Raw genomic sequence first — 14,169 nt, 5'->3', positions numbered from 1 at the left:
AAAAATTTACAACAACCGCCCACCTCCCTCCCCAAAACCCCACCCACAACCACTTCCCATTTCTGTAAGGGAGCATAGCCTGCTCAAACACAGAAACAATACTAATAATGATAGTAATTTATCATATATCCTATAATAATCATCATAACATCACCAAGGCCTGTGGGTGGGGAGAGGAGACCCAGAATAAAACACTTTCGTTTAAGGAAGTGGGGCTTGCAGCTCTGAGGGGAGAAAAGGTCCGTCTTTTGTACACAGTTAAGGAACAATGAGCTTTTAAGTGCGTGCGTTTCTCCCCGGCCAGCCCTGCTCGTTCCCCGACTCCAGCTGCAGGGGCCCGTCGCCGCATTGGACTGGCCATCCCGCCAGGACCTCTCAATGTCTCTTTATCTGTGTGGAGTACCAGTTTTAAGTGCCAAGATGTGAAAGGCTTCGCCACTGTGCAAACCGCATTAGGTCATTACAAACGTAGGAAAGAAAAAAAAAAAAGAAAAAAAAAAAAATTTACAAAAACAATCAGAATATCACAAAGTTCTTTTTTTTGTTGTTGTTGTTATTATTACTGTCGTTGGTTGGTTTTCTTTAGTTACAATCTAAAATTCCATTCAGCCATTATAGTACTGTTTCGGTTTTGGAAAAAAAGTGTAGTTTGTGTGCGTACATACATATACACATATAATTATATGTATATATACAAATATACACATGTAAATATATAAGATAGATATACATATGTACACACACACACACACACACACACAGACATATACGCACAACTCATATATAGGTGTATATATATATATATACACACACACACACACACACACACGTGCATACACACACACACACGCACATACACACATATATACAGTATATATATATATATGCACACATATATATGAATGTGTGTGTAGTTGCTCTTGTGTTTCTTTCTTCGCTTCATAATCACACTCTACATTCAGTAGAGCAAGACCACCTTCAGAAATAAAGTCCCTGGCGGATACTATATTGGCACCTTTCTGGTCAGGAGGTCGAGGGCGTCACCCAAACAGACAACAATAAGTTAAGCGCTGCAGTTCCTTCTTCCTCTCTTTGTATGAAGCTCTTTGTTGCATTTTCCAGTCTATTACTTGCTGTTTCCAAAAAAAAAAAAAAAAAAAAAGGAAAAAAAACTGACAAAAAAAGAACAGTCTGTTCCAAAGGCAAGAGAAGCCACTTCTCAGTCGCTGAAGTAGCGATGGGGTACCCATAGTCAGCCCGCCAAGTAAAACCTGTCCAAGCAGCCTTCTCCCAGAAGCCTTCTCCGCTGTGCCTCCTGCTGCGCACTCGCCCTGGCTGACAGGGCTGAAATGCCTCAGGAGATGTAGAGATAAAACATTCAAAGAGGCCGGCCCGGGCCGCCCCCTTCCAGACCCGGCTCACTGTCTTCATGTGGACTCTAGCGTGTCCAGCTGGAAAACGTTGTGATTGGTCGGCGTGGTGAAGAAGAGCTGGTCGTTGGGCGAGCGGTTGTCGCAGGGGCTGTTCAGCCCTAGAGTCCTCTCAAAGTCCAGGAGCTGGCCCATGAAGTTGAAGTTGGGCGAGATGTTGGACTTCTTGCGCTTGACGAAGTCGTAGGCATCGTTGAGGGACAGGTTGAGCTTCTGCATCAGGTAGGCCACCGTCACCGTCACAGAGCGGCTGATCCCTGCCAGGCAGTGCACCAGGATCCCACACTTCTTGGAACGAGCCTCCTCTGGGGGTGGGGGAGAGAGAGAGAAGGGGGGGGGGGGGGGAACACATCAATCAAGGGCAAAGCAGGCCAGAATTCAGTCATGTTGCTGTGCTCTGTTAACATCTCAAAGCTCACAGCCATTACGTAACAACTGTGGTGTGGATAGTAGGAGAGAGTAGGTAAATAAATGAACAGACAAACCAACTAAATAAAACAGGTGAATAAGTAATAAAATAACTGAATAATAATAAGTTATAAAATAAATACATATAAACCAAATCAAGCAAGTCGCTAGGTTTCTCAGTAACTGAAGTGTACAAGCAGTACAAAGATCTTTGTCATTTGTATTCAAAATGGGTGTACAAATACATCCATGATGTGAGGAAGAAGTTCACAAAGTGCACTGGCAGTGCGATCATTCCAGGGCTTCCTAGAAGTACGCGTGGGCTGGAAGCCACCAATAAGTGGGTTACACCCAGTGCAATGATACAGTTTTCTTGTAAAACCTGAAACACACTGCTCTGTACTGCAATATACATCCTTGCAGATGTTTTTTTCCGTTTAATCGGTTATCTAATAGGCCATTGTGTTGAGCCCGTCTATATGGTAAAAGGTTTCTGCGGCACTCTAGGTAAACAACTTCAGGAATACTGCTGCAGTTCAACATATCACATCACAAACCAACCGATACAATTCTTTACGCATGAGAAGAAATACTGGTTTCACGGGTTATCCCAAGGTCTAAAGACATTTTATCAGAATTACACTGAAAGGGTATTTCTGCATTAAAAAAAAAAAAAAAAAAAAAAAAACATTAAAATTTTTACATGGAGAAAAATTGAGGAAAAAAACAAATCAATACTCCGTGCACATTCCTTTGCAACTACTGCTCCAGCACATGGAGTAGATGCTATGCATTATTCACAAATGGCGTAGCTGGTTTTATGGTATGCCGTTGTGCCATATCGCCATTAACGCTACCTAAAACTAAGTGCTTCACTCCACTTTTCTTTTCTCTCCCACCCCCCGATGTACGACAGTAACACATTCAGACTCCAGCTGCATCTTTAAAGATTGAGGTCAGCTGCCTCAGAGAGTTTGTCAGCTTGGGAGAGGGGTTGCATTTATTTTCCTCGTTCAAGTATTCCAAAATAAAGGTCTGACATTATTGTACTGAAAATGTACAATACCTGGTCAAGGCACTCCAAGGGTGGGTCAGTGAACTCCAACCAACAGTACAAAACACTTAACCACTGCTTACCTCACAACTGGTAATGAAAACTGAAAGTTTTTTTTTGTGAGCGATTCTTCATTGACTTTCTTCATCAGTAACACTAAATATCCTGAGAAGTTTCTTTTTAAACTTTTTCAGTAATCTGACCACTGTCTAGAGTGTTAAGCCAAAGTGTTTCATATTATTTTTTGATCCAAGCCTTCATAAAGCAATATGAATTACGAATGCAGCACCGTGGTTTATAATAGCCAGAGAGCAAGTCTCCCTCCTCCTAAACGCACAGTCTAGAGTACTGTGGATCAATACGAGTTCTGTACACATTGTGTATGCATTATGACAGCATGCGAGATTAATGTGGCAGATAATGGCCGCCCACCCACCCCCCTCTTCTTTTAAGCCCCTCATGCAGCACATCGGTTCGCCTCAGGCGTTACACCATAGAAAATCTATGACCGTTGTTTACGACTTTCAAAACACGACAGCGGCCGAGGACATTCACCATCAATGGCGGGTTTTCTTGGGAGTAACGTTACGCGACGAGGGGCCGCCAGCAAACACGGCGGGGGCACACATACAGGACCCTTATGTCCCTCCAGAGGGACATATATGACCCTGCTGCCAGACCCCTGAACACAGTGCCACATTCACTGGGTCTTCCAGAGGCCAAACGTGTGCGAGAGGCGAGCGTAGGACCGTTTGACCTTCTTTTGTTTTTGCTCAGAGGCACAACAGTCCCACTGGCGCGCGCTTTTTCAGGTCCAACGCATTTCTGATTTCACAAGGCCAGAGATGCTTTTACCTTTCACCTGGGACCAGATTGCTTTCTCACAGTGAGGGCAGGTTTCTTCTGCCTCGCTTCCCAACGCGGCGGGTGCGATCATCGAAACGTCCTGTGATACTTTCGATTCCTCACTTTAAATACAGCTTCACCAATGTGTTGAGTGACACCCAGAAATCACTGAGGGTGAGAATATCTGCTAGTAAGTCCTTCGAGAACTTCACAAGCATCTACTTCTGGGCTATTTTTAAAGACATTAAAGAGGAAGTGAAAACAGGAAAAAGAAACAAAACAGGGTACACGTAACCATGTATTTGGAACCAGTGTGTAAGTGTGTGTGTGTTGTGTAAGTGTGTGTGTGTGTGTGCGCTATACACTATTTCAGCATTAACTGACCAGCACACAGGGTGGAAAACAGCCATGAGACGTTAAGAGGACATCAGAACAGGGAGGGGATAAACACACAGTAAGCAAAATAAAACACTGGGCTGCAGACAGGATGTTTTTACAGAGCTAGCTGCCCTACGTTCTTCCTCCGCTTGTCTCAAAATTCATCTCGAAAGCAGTTTCGCTGTCAATTTGACAATGGTAGCATTTGGCAGGGATTTTGCATGAGTGGGTAAGGTAATCCTCCATTTCCTGCCATTAACACCAAGTAGTTGCGTGGCTCAACGCGTTTCCCTACTGAAGCAGAGCAGAGGGAGGACAGGCAAACTGGGCCCATGACAGATACCACAGGCCACTCATCCGTTCATAACCAATCAGAATGCCTGGCTGCTACAACATACCACAGATAACCTATAGAGATTCTAGGATGAGCACTTGTCAACAATACAACGATCACTTGAGAAAGTACACACAAACGTATAAACAAACACCCAAACAACAAACAACTAGCATAAGTTCTGACAGTCAGTAGAGTTCTAAATCTAAAGTTTTAAAACAGAGAATTAAATCTAAATTGTGCTTGGGCTGAGAAAGCTCTAAAAGAACGTGTTCCAGAAATTTCCCAAAAGCAGGCAAGCTCTCAAAGTGAGCAGATCTTGAATGGCAAAACACAACCCCCCCGCCCCCCCCAATCCGGAATGCAAGCTCTGCACTTGATGGCTTTTGCAGAAAACTCCATGGTGATCTGTGGGCAGTCCCCCAACTAGGCCCCTCTGCTTTGTCCACGCTGGATAAGCAGCCTTGCAGTTGTCGTCCATCCTCACACTAGAGGTTTACGGATTCAGTCGTCTGTCAGGCTACTCCAAAAATAATGTAACGTCATGCTCAGCAGTACAGGTATGGATCAGAGGTAGCAGTCCCAGTGTTCTGGTTCTGTCCCACAGATGTGCTTTTCTGGAAAGTTTCTTCATGCCATAGAAAATCTGAATAAAAGGCACAGTGTTCTCCATTTTAAGAGTTCCTCACTCCCACCTACATAGCCAATGCGCCCGGGGGTTGCTCCAGCAGCCATAGTTTCCCCCTACTCACTTGACCTTTTCAGTTGTTGCTTTTCCTACCCAACAGTGACACTTTGTAAACACAAACATTGCAGTGAACATTCTCAGAAGTCACGCATTCCCGTGCACTTCACACAGAAATCTGCTAACTGCACAACCAGAGAAACGGGAGGGCAGATCACTTGTATTCAGATGGCACTGAAGTGCAGTACATTACATTACAGAAACGAAACAGCAACCAGGAACAACTACAGTGCTTAGTACTGTAACTCTAGACTGGCAATATTCTGTAAACACAGAAAAATATGTATACAAATATACAGGGTGAAACTATGCAAGGTCTGTTCAAAACAGGCTATATATTGGTGCCAGAGAAATGCAAAAGTCTGTGTAGGTATGCCTGTCAACCACTAACTTACCAGATGACATACCTGCCATCCAATGTCCCAAAACTAGCCCAATTCACTCTGTATGTGAGCTCAACTATATTTAGATTGCAGTTCAAATGCATGCATATTCTTGAGTGAAACCAGGTAATTTGGTTGAGCCAGAGGTCCTTTTGTTCATTTAAAAATCATTTATACAAACAGTTTGTTCTGCCCACTGAGATTCCTGGTCTACCACACAGAAATGTCTCAATATTACATAATTTTTACAAATGTACTTATTGGGACAGATGTGGCCATGTACAGGATGTGTTTTAGAAAGAGAGGCAGAAACTGTTAACCCACAAGCCACAGAAAGTCAAGCTCCATTTCTTTTAAAAAAGAATTCATATGACAGAGACTTTAGGCCTGGGGTCTGAATGCTTATTAACTTTCATTTAGAAGAAAGCATAAAAAATAATTACACAATTCATAACAACAAGGAAAAAAGCAAAACCTCCCCAAGGCAAGGTTAAAAATAAAAATAAACACAAGTAGTAGTGGCAGTCGTGTTTAAGAAAGAAAAGAAAATTTTTAAAAACTGTAAATGATTGTTAGATTACCTAAATTATGAGGACATCTGCACCCAATTATAGGTGTACACAGTGTAGCAGAAGGGCAAGCCAGGTCATTCAGACCTTTGAAAAAATGGCCATCATTTCACCTCACAAAAAGTGGCACATTTTACAATAGATGTCTTGTCCTTGTTTGACTGCTAGGGGACACACTTGTGAATGGCCATACTTAACTGGTCAGCAAAACACAAGACCGTCAAATGGAAAAAATGCAGTTACGTCTCCTGAGAACTGTGGTGTTGCTATCCATTTTTGCTACCTTTCTTTTGTTTAAAGAGAGTTGGTAAAAACATGGAATCATTTAACAGAATGTATGGAGGAATGTATTTTCAAAATAATGCTCACAGGTACTCAAAATAAAAAATAGGCTTATATATTTATGATCCATACAAATTTATATCTGTACGACTAACCATTACTGTATTTGTTTTCTCATCTTTGTTTATCCATCAATCGTCAGATTATCTGCCCCCTCATGACTTTCACATCCTCATTGGTTTGCATGTAACAGGTCTAATGGCCATGCACCACCTCACCTTACATTAAAACAAAGAAAAGGAAACGCTTAACATCACTGAAATACCCATTCAAGACCAAGTAATTAGCAGAACAGAGAAAAATAGAAAAACACGTCCACAAACGAAAAGACTAGTGCTTCTTGCAGTCTTTAAAAAAAAAAAAAAAAGCAACATCGTCGTTGTCATCATCAGATATCCAACAGGAAAGAGAGTGAAGATTAATGCGCACAGCAGTGCACTGACACAAATCTGTTAAGTATCCTGCAGGCAACTTTAAGTAAATCTATAACACAACTTCCCATCGCTCCTAATCCCTTAAGTGTAGGGACAGATAGCTGACCTCACAGTTCAATGAATTAAGCTTTCAAACAAGAAGCATATTGGGTGTAGAAAACATTAAAAGGCTTCCATATACAAATGTCAGCCTTGGTATGAGCACTGTCCTATTCATCAAATGAGATGTTTGGGGACTGGCCATAACTTTTCAGAGCAACAATAACAGAATGAAAATCCACATGTACTAAGTAAGGAATACATTTTAACGTTGAATGAAAAGATAATGTAATATTTCTCACAATAAGGTAAGAATTCTTGGTTTGAAATATGAATAAACCTCTGTTCTTGGAGGGGAACATTATCCCCCTGAAGCAATAAACGATTAAAATTATTCCTTCTACTGTTTTTAAATTAAAACAAGCCTTTTTGCGTGTCTGTAAAAAAAGACTACTTACCAATGAAAGATATGGCCTCGGGGAAAAACTGTGAGAGGTTTTGGCTCCAGTGATCGGAGATGGGAATCTGTTTGTACTTGAATTCTCCATCGTGCTCAAACATGTTGGGCAGGTTGGGCGTTACGTTCAGGATGTACTTAATGTTGTACTTGCCCAGCACGTCAAGGTTGGTGGAATCTTTGGCACAGCCAAGGTAAAGGTAAGGAAGGATCTGGACAGGGAAGGCAGGCTGGTTGTTGGGCAATGGGCTGCCCTCTGACTCTGTGGCGCTGCCTGGTTCCCGGTCCGACTCGCCGTCGGAACAATCGGAGCTGATTCTCAGCCCACCCAGCCCCAGAACAGACGCTGGGGGAGAGCTGCTAGGGCAGGAACTGTCCAGGTTGGTCTCGCAGTGTTCAGAGTACTCCGTCTGAAACTTGTTGAATCCCCCTGTAATAAATTAATACAATGAATGCAACAAACGTGTTACCACAAAATCAGTACTTACACAACACGATCAACTGTTTTTTAAATTTATTTTATTTATTAATAGATCCATTCATTTTATCATTGGTCATTAAAAAAAACAAACAAGATAATGAACTGAGAAGGGCACATAAGTGCTAACCAGGGCCATCTACATAGCCAGTAGGCAAACAAAACTGCACTTCGTACTTTAGGCTATTGCTTCTGTACAACCTTATCCTGTAACTTAAATAGTACCGGATCGCCAACACACTCACGCAAACGTGACTATACTGGAACATACAAAGGTAGTTCGTTCTTAAAAGTTGGAAACTCATAACAAATATTATTATTATTATTATTTTTTTTTTAATAATATTTAATTTTTAATTATTATTGTTCGCAGTACTTCCGACCAAATATTCGCTAGCTAAGTTCGCAAGCAAACACTGCACTAAACGTTTCTGGTGGACTTTTTGTGAATGGCAGTCATTTTGTAACACTATATTTAGAATACCAAAAATCTCGTAAAACCATCACTAGTCTACGAAAAATTATGATTAAAAGGTATTTTATCAATGTTATATAATATGTTGTCGTGTGTCGTTTTTTTTTTTTTTTTTTACTTTAGTTAGGAACAGGTGCGCATCCGTTTTCCTGTCCATTCATGAAATGCATGGCATTTTCCTGAAGGAAGACAACATGGCGGAGCCATTTTGGAAATTTAATTGAAAACATCTTTGTCTCACAGACATTCTTTCACAAAGTTTGAAAGAATTCCAAAGACACGTTCCTCGAAATTAGATCCCAGTTAAGACCAAGTGAAAATTCGTTAACTATGAATTTACTACGACAACATGACGACCTTTCAGTTGTGTTAACTGCAATTTTGACAGTGAAATTAACGATTTCTGTTTGTAGTTAACTAGCTGTGCATGTCAGTGTGCGGTAGTAGTGTTAGCTATATACTGTAGTGCATTGAATGGCTAACTAGGGGTACACCCTCGATCCAAGTTGATACTCCGTAACGTTATCTTACGACCAACAAACTTGAGAAAATCGTGATTGTATGGTTAGTTTATCATTTGCATGTTATATTTCTTTAATATCCCAACATGTTTTATACCGTTCACTGACTATTTGTTTGCTTCCTGGGTAACTTTGCAACTTTGATATAATTAGCTACGTTATAAGTTTGTCTTCAAAGCTTACCAAGGCTACCTGAGCAGCGTGCACGATTCTATACAATGAAACGAGATAGCTAACATTAGTGTAATTCGCACAGCACATTGAACCACGAAGCTAGCTCCCTTGAAAACCAAGGGCATTAGCTAGCTAGATGTGGTTGACATTACAAAACAGTGTAACAACCTTGCGAATTTGACTGACTGCGTTATTAGCCCGCTTAGCAGGGAGTGAACACGAGCTTCATCAGCTAACTTATTAGGCTACATCCAATACGCGGGAACGGGCAACATCAGCAGTTCAGTTCTAACAAGATAGTAAACGAGCCATGAACAACGAAGTTATGGGGTCTAGCCAACACTCATCAGTTGTATCAACACTGTCGCTATCGTTACCCATACAGCTAATTCTTGCTTGATAAATAACCATATAAGTTATAAATCCCAAAACGTAGTTAACGATAAGTTACCTTGTCGAAGAGAGAGGCTGGGGTACGGCGAAGCACAGCAGCGAAGTGTGTGGTTGGCTAGCTAAGATCTTATATCTAGCTAGCCGTATATATATATTTAATCGGATCGCTAACGTCAGCGCTTCCAAAATAACTGCATGCTCAATTAAATAGTCGACCATGTGCATAAGTGATCGTTGCCAAAATTCTAAATATCATTACACTTACCCTCCAGGTAATAAGCTTTACAACCGTCATCCCGGAGCTTCTGCAGCAGGAGCCCAAGAACCGAGCTCGCTGCGCCGTTCTCTTGCCAGTCCGAGGTGGCCTCGTCGTACAGAACCACAGTGTCCGTCTTGCACCGTTTGACAAACTTCTCCTTATCCTCATTATTCGGAATAATAGATCGGATAGGCAAATTCCCCTTTTTGAGCCTTCGAAGCATCAGACCCGGTATTGCCAAATTGATGGCCGTTTCTATGTGAGATGATTCGAAGAGCTCGTGCGATCGGCAATCCAACAGAAGCAGCGAGCTCCCTCCGGATTCCAGTTCATCTTGCAGCCATTCCACACTTTTGCTCGGCATCATCATGGTCATGTCCCGGGAACCGCTCCAAAGATTATTTTTCATGAGGGAAATATGCTAAGGCTGTTATTTGCAATAAAATTAAGGTAAATTACCGCTCTAAAACGGCTCCCAGGTAAAACACCACGCACCCTGTGGTGGCGGTTCTCCTCCAAAATCAGTTAGTGGCAATATGTTTGCACGGACAGATCACGACTCGAAGGTATTGCAAAAACCATGAAGAATATTTTAGTTCACTCCCTCGAACTTGGAAGGTACGGTTTTCACTGTCGAGGTCCATGAGATGTAACAGCTCGCGCGGATCTTCACGCCAGGTTAAGCATTATACATATGACGGAATTTGTATTTGGATTTATAGTAGATATCATCATTTCATCATGTTCACCAGCCATTTGACTATGCCTCCCTCCAGTTTGCCATTTCCTGCAACCACACTGTGACAGTCCGAATTAAAAGGGTTTTGCAGACAGCCGTGTCACAGCAGAAGGAGGAGTTTTAGCTGAAGGATTTAAAGACACAGTGAGTTAGTTTTGAGCTTGGGTAACTTGGTTTCTGCTAATTTGACTTCGTATTCCTGTGCTGAAAGCACGATGGTTGTTTCAAAATTGGACTCATATCAGGGTTTCTCCTGTATGACTACTTAAAAAAATCTTCTCGTCTTCATATTACAGTTACAAGGGAAAAAGAAACGCATTTAAAATAGCTTTCAGGTGGATGTCCAGTTTTGGTAGATCCAGGTGGGTACGATTGCGTTTGCCACCAGTTCTTGACTGGATTAGGTTGTTGTTGGTCTATTCTGGTTTTACCGTATTAGCAAATTCAAACGTGAACTTCAAATGGTCAACCAGGCCAGTAAAAAAGATACATTTAAAGTAGCAGCACTCGTTATTACGGTGCAGTTTTGTTAAAAAATAAAAATAAAAAAAGAGAGAGAGATCCTAGCGCCATGCCCTCTGCTGGCATACAGGTCCTGACTGTGAATGGGGCTCACCTCAGGTTGAAAGTACTTAATTCGCGTGTAAATGTAAAACAAGGTTTTTATTAGATGAATGCATTCGTTATATTAATTTAGAACAATGCAGGCCTACTCATTTGGGCCGATCAGGATGGAACATATTTGAAACTGTGACAATGTACGTCATCATCAATCAACATGACTTCAGTGTGTAAAACAAGGCATCTTCATTGAAAGTGATAATTTCTTATTCACGAGACCATTAATGTATAACAACGATATCAATTAGCTCACAATTTGAGTTTTTAAAAGAGGAGCTTCAGAATATTGAGACCCATCCTGGAGCAGCACATTTTTATTTATGATCTCGTTTTGGTTTAACTCAACAGTGAGCGAAAAGTGGATAAGTGTATTTAAAAGTGTACAAAACTCTCACGTGTATTTTAGTTTTAGATTGATCTTAAAACTTTGAGCACCCAAGAAAGTATCTTGCCTGGCAAATCCAAGTTGATTTCCGGAGGATACCCTGTATGAAAAATGACATTTTTATGGTAACTGGTTACATTAAGATGACATACTATCAAGTAATTCACTCCAGTTCAAATAAATAAATAAATAAATTAGACACAAAAGGGCCAAAGTTTCTGCTGCAAACTACTTCCTCTCTTTTAAAGCTCCCCTAGGAGGCTTCCTGCTTGCTACCGCGGCAGGGGCAGAGGACTGCCTAAGCAATTTTAAGGAGTATGAAAGGACTGGAAATGGAATTGATAGACAGATTGTTCGGAAGGAGTGGTATTAAAATAAAACCAAAAAGAGGAATGTTTGCTGTGATCACAGCTGCGTGGCAGGAGGCAGAGGGTGCTCTGGCTGAAGACAATGGGCCTTTATGCAGCCGGATGAGTTACACTTACTCCAAACTGTCAGCTCTTGTGTTTCCATTCCTCTCATCCTGGCTTCTCCACAAACAATAAGTAACAGGCCTTCTCACTGAGCCGGACTGCTGGTACAATTAAAGCAGCCCAATGTGGAAGCTCTCAAGGCATAAGGAGGGCACTGCCAAAAATTCACCAATCAGGAAATAAAGAAAGGCTGTTTAAGGCCGTATTAGAACTAAGACCTGCTTCATTTCCTTTAATTCAGTGCAATTTCTGAACATTCTTGGGTAATGAAGGGCAAGAGAGCAGGTTCTGATTTGTTTCACAGATGCACAAAGTTTAAAAAACCAAAAGGTTGTGCAATTTTTATTTAGCCAGACTATGATGGATCATCCCTCAGTTGATCTAATATTCAGATATTTAATTTTTACATTTCATTATGATCATTTTAATAATTAATGACAGCAGATTACTGTACAGAGGAACCGTCTTGGTCATTTCAGTAACCACAAAGGGAACCCGAGAAAGTTAGTTGGTACAATATAAATAATGAGAAAGAAATACATTTGAATGTAATAACGATGAGGGCCTTCAGAGACTTTCTCTGAGCAGAGAAAACCTGTCTGTTTTTCCATTCAGTGTTCTATCTCTGGGGCACAGGTTTGTGTGGTGGATTCTCTGGATTCTTCAGCGACTGATGGCTTTGATGAAGACGCAGATGTCAGGCCTATGAAGCCTCCCTGACTTCTCTACAGTATACTTCTTTTTTAACATGGTGATTTTTTAATCAATAGTCAGAATCTTTTACCTGCATTTATTTAAGTAGCATTCAGCATCTCTACTAATTCAGTTGAAATGAAAGTAAATGTGTAAATTTTTCAGGGCGAAATCGAACACACAATATATTCCTTCTCTTCAAAGCAATCGCATCTGTGGTGCCTGATTAGATTATGGTAGCTGTAATGTCCATTCAGAAAAAAGGAAGAAAAAACTGTTCTATGCCACTTTATTTCTAAACAGTGGATCCTATATCTGTCTATGCCTATAGGCCTATAAGTTAGTGTTCAATGACAACTGCCAGACAGAAATTTTAAAAAATGGCTCAAAAACCTTTCTTTAATTTACAGATGTTTGGGGGTTTGTTTTTTCTTTAAGAAAGAGAAACCTTTATCATGGTGCCTACTCCTCTGCATCTTTAAGAAAGGAAAGGCTGAGGAGAGGCAGCCGAGGTGCTGGCCTGCTCGCCCCAGATCTCTGTATGAATGTGCCGTTTGTATGTTGGGCTGTAAAAGGGGAAGTGATGAGAGAACACATCATAATTGGCAGCGCAGGCAGGGCATGCTGCCAGATGTGCCTCTTGTTCACTAAATCTGATTTGCTGCATGCTTAGAGAGGGGAGGGGGACTTTTCTCCTCCTCTCTCTCTTTCTCCCTCCTCTCTCTCCATCTTTCTCTTACCCTGTCCCCATTCTCACCACAAAGAAGCAACACAAAAGAAAAGCTTCGCTATTACACGGACTCTCTGCAGTAGCAGCCAATGGTCCAGCATTTAGCAGTCTTTGTAGTGCTGCCATCAGCTTCAGTGAATTGTCAGTATGACACCGTTCTGCCCAAGAAACAACATCGTGGTGTCAAAGGTTTAATTTCCGGCTCGATGCGCCGGTTAAGCCATAGAGCCTAATGCGGGATCACCATGAACACAGCTGCTGCAAGATAACAGTGAGCTTGGCCAAGAAGTTTCCTGGTACAACACATTAACCTGATATAAAAGTGCTGTTTCACAATTCTATTCATGTAGTAGAACTACCCACCATGTCAACCATACCATTCACTTTGCAGGCCTAATAAAGTCAGTACAAAACCAAAATATGTGAACAGATGTTGATGTAATTTGCAGAGGTGAGAGCTAAGCTGTGTGGCAGTGATTTGAAGCCGTTTCGCATTTCCACGGTGCAGAATGACACGAGGTCAGCTGCAGTTTCTATAGGACGCGCTCAAGTGTTAATCCACCTTCACAGTGTCAACTCCCACGCTTCCCTTGGCATTTCCTGTAACTTCTCACTGGTCTGCAGCAGCCTAGCCCCAACTCATACATCCACGCCTGGAATATCCATCCTCTCTCTTGCACCCTTACTCTCACTCGCTTCCTGGCCTTTTTTCTCCAGTAATTTGCCATCCTCACTCATCTCCGTTTTCCCACAAATCAGAAGATGGACCCATATATGTAAAAGCAAAAGTGGATTTTATAGTGTGGCAA

At 41.6% G+C, this 14,169-nt stretch overlaps 1 protein-coding gene across 1 annotated transcript; it reads right to left on the bottom strand.

Moving 5' to 3' along the window:
* Positions 1 to 1,142: 1,142 nt before the first annotated feature.
* On the bottom strand, positions 1,143 to 10,539 carry dusp7 (dual specificity phosphatase 7). The gene is made up of 3 exons (XM_035389449.1): positions 9,726 to 10,539; positions 7,421 to 7,849; positions 1,143 to 1,735 (listed from the first exon to the last, which is right to left on the bottom strand). The coding sequence occupies exons 1-3, from the start codon at positions 10,126 to 10,128 to the stop codon at positions 1,428 to 1,430; spliced, it is 1,140 nt and encodes a 379-aa protein (XP_035245340.1). The 5' UTR covers positions 10,129 to 10,539; the 3' UTR covers positions 1,143 to 1,427.
* Positions 10,540 to 14,169: the final 3,630 nt, after the last annotated feature.

This window comes from Anguilla anguilla, chromosome 13 (genome assembly GCF_013347855.1).
Source record: "Anguilla anguilla isolate fAngAng1 chromosome 13, fAngAng1.pri, whole genome shotgun sequence".
In the NCBI taxonomy this organism is placed as follows: Eukaryota; Metazoa; Chordata; class Actinopteri; order Anguilliformes; family Anguillidae; genus Anguilla; species Anguilla anguilla.
Note: the sequence above shows the minus strand (reverse complement) of the source record. Positions and strands in the feature narration are given on the sequence as shown.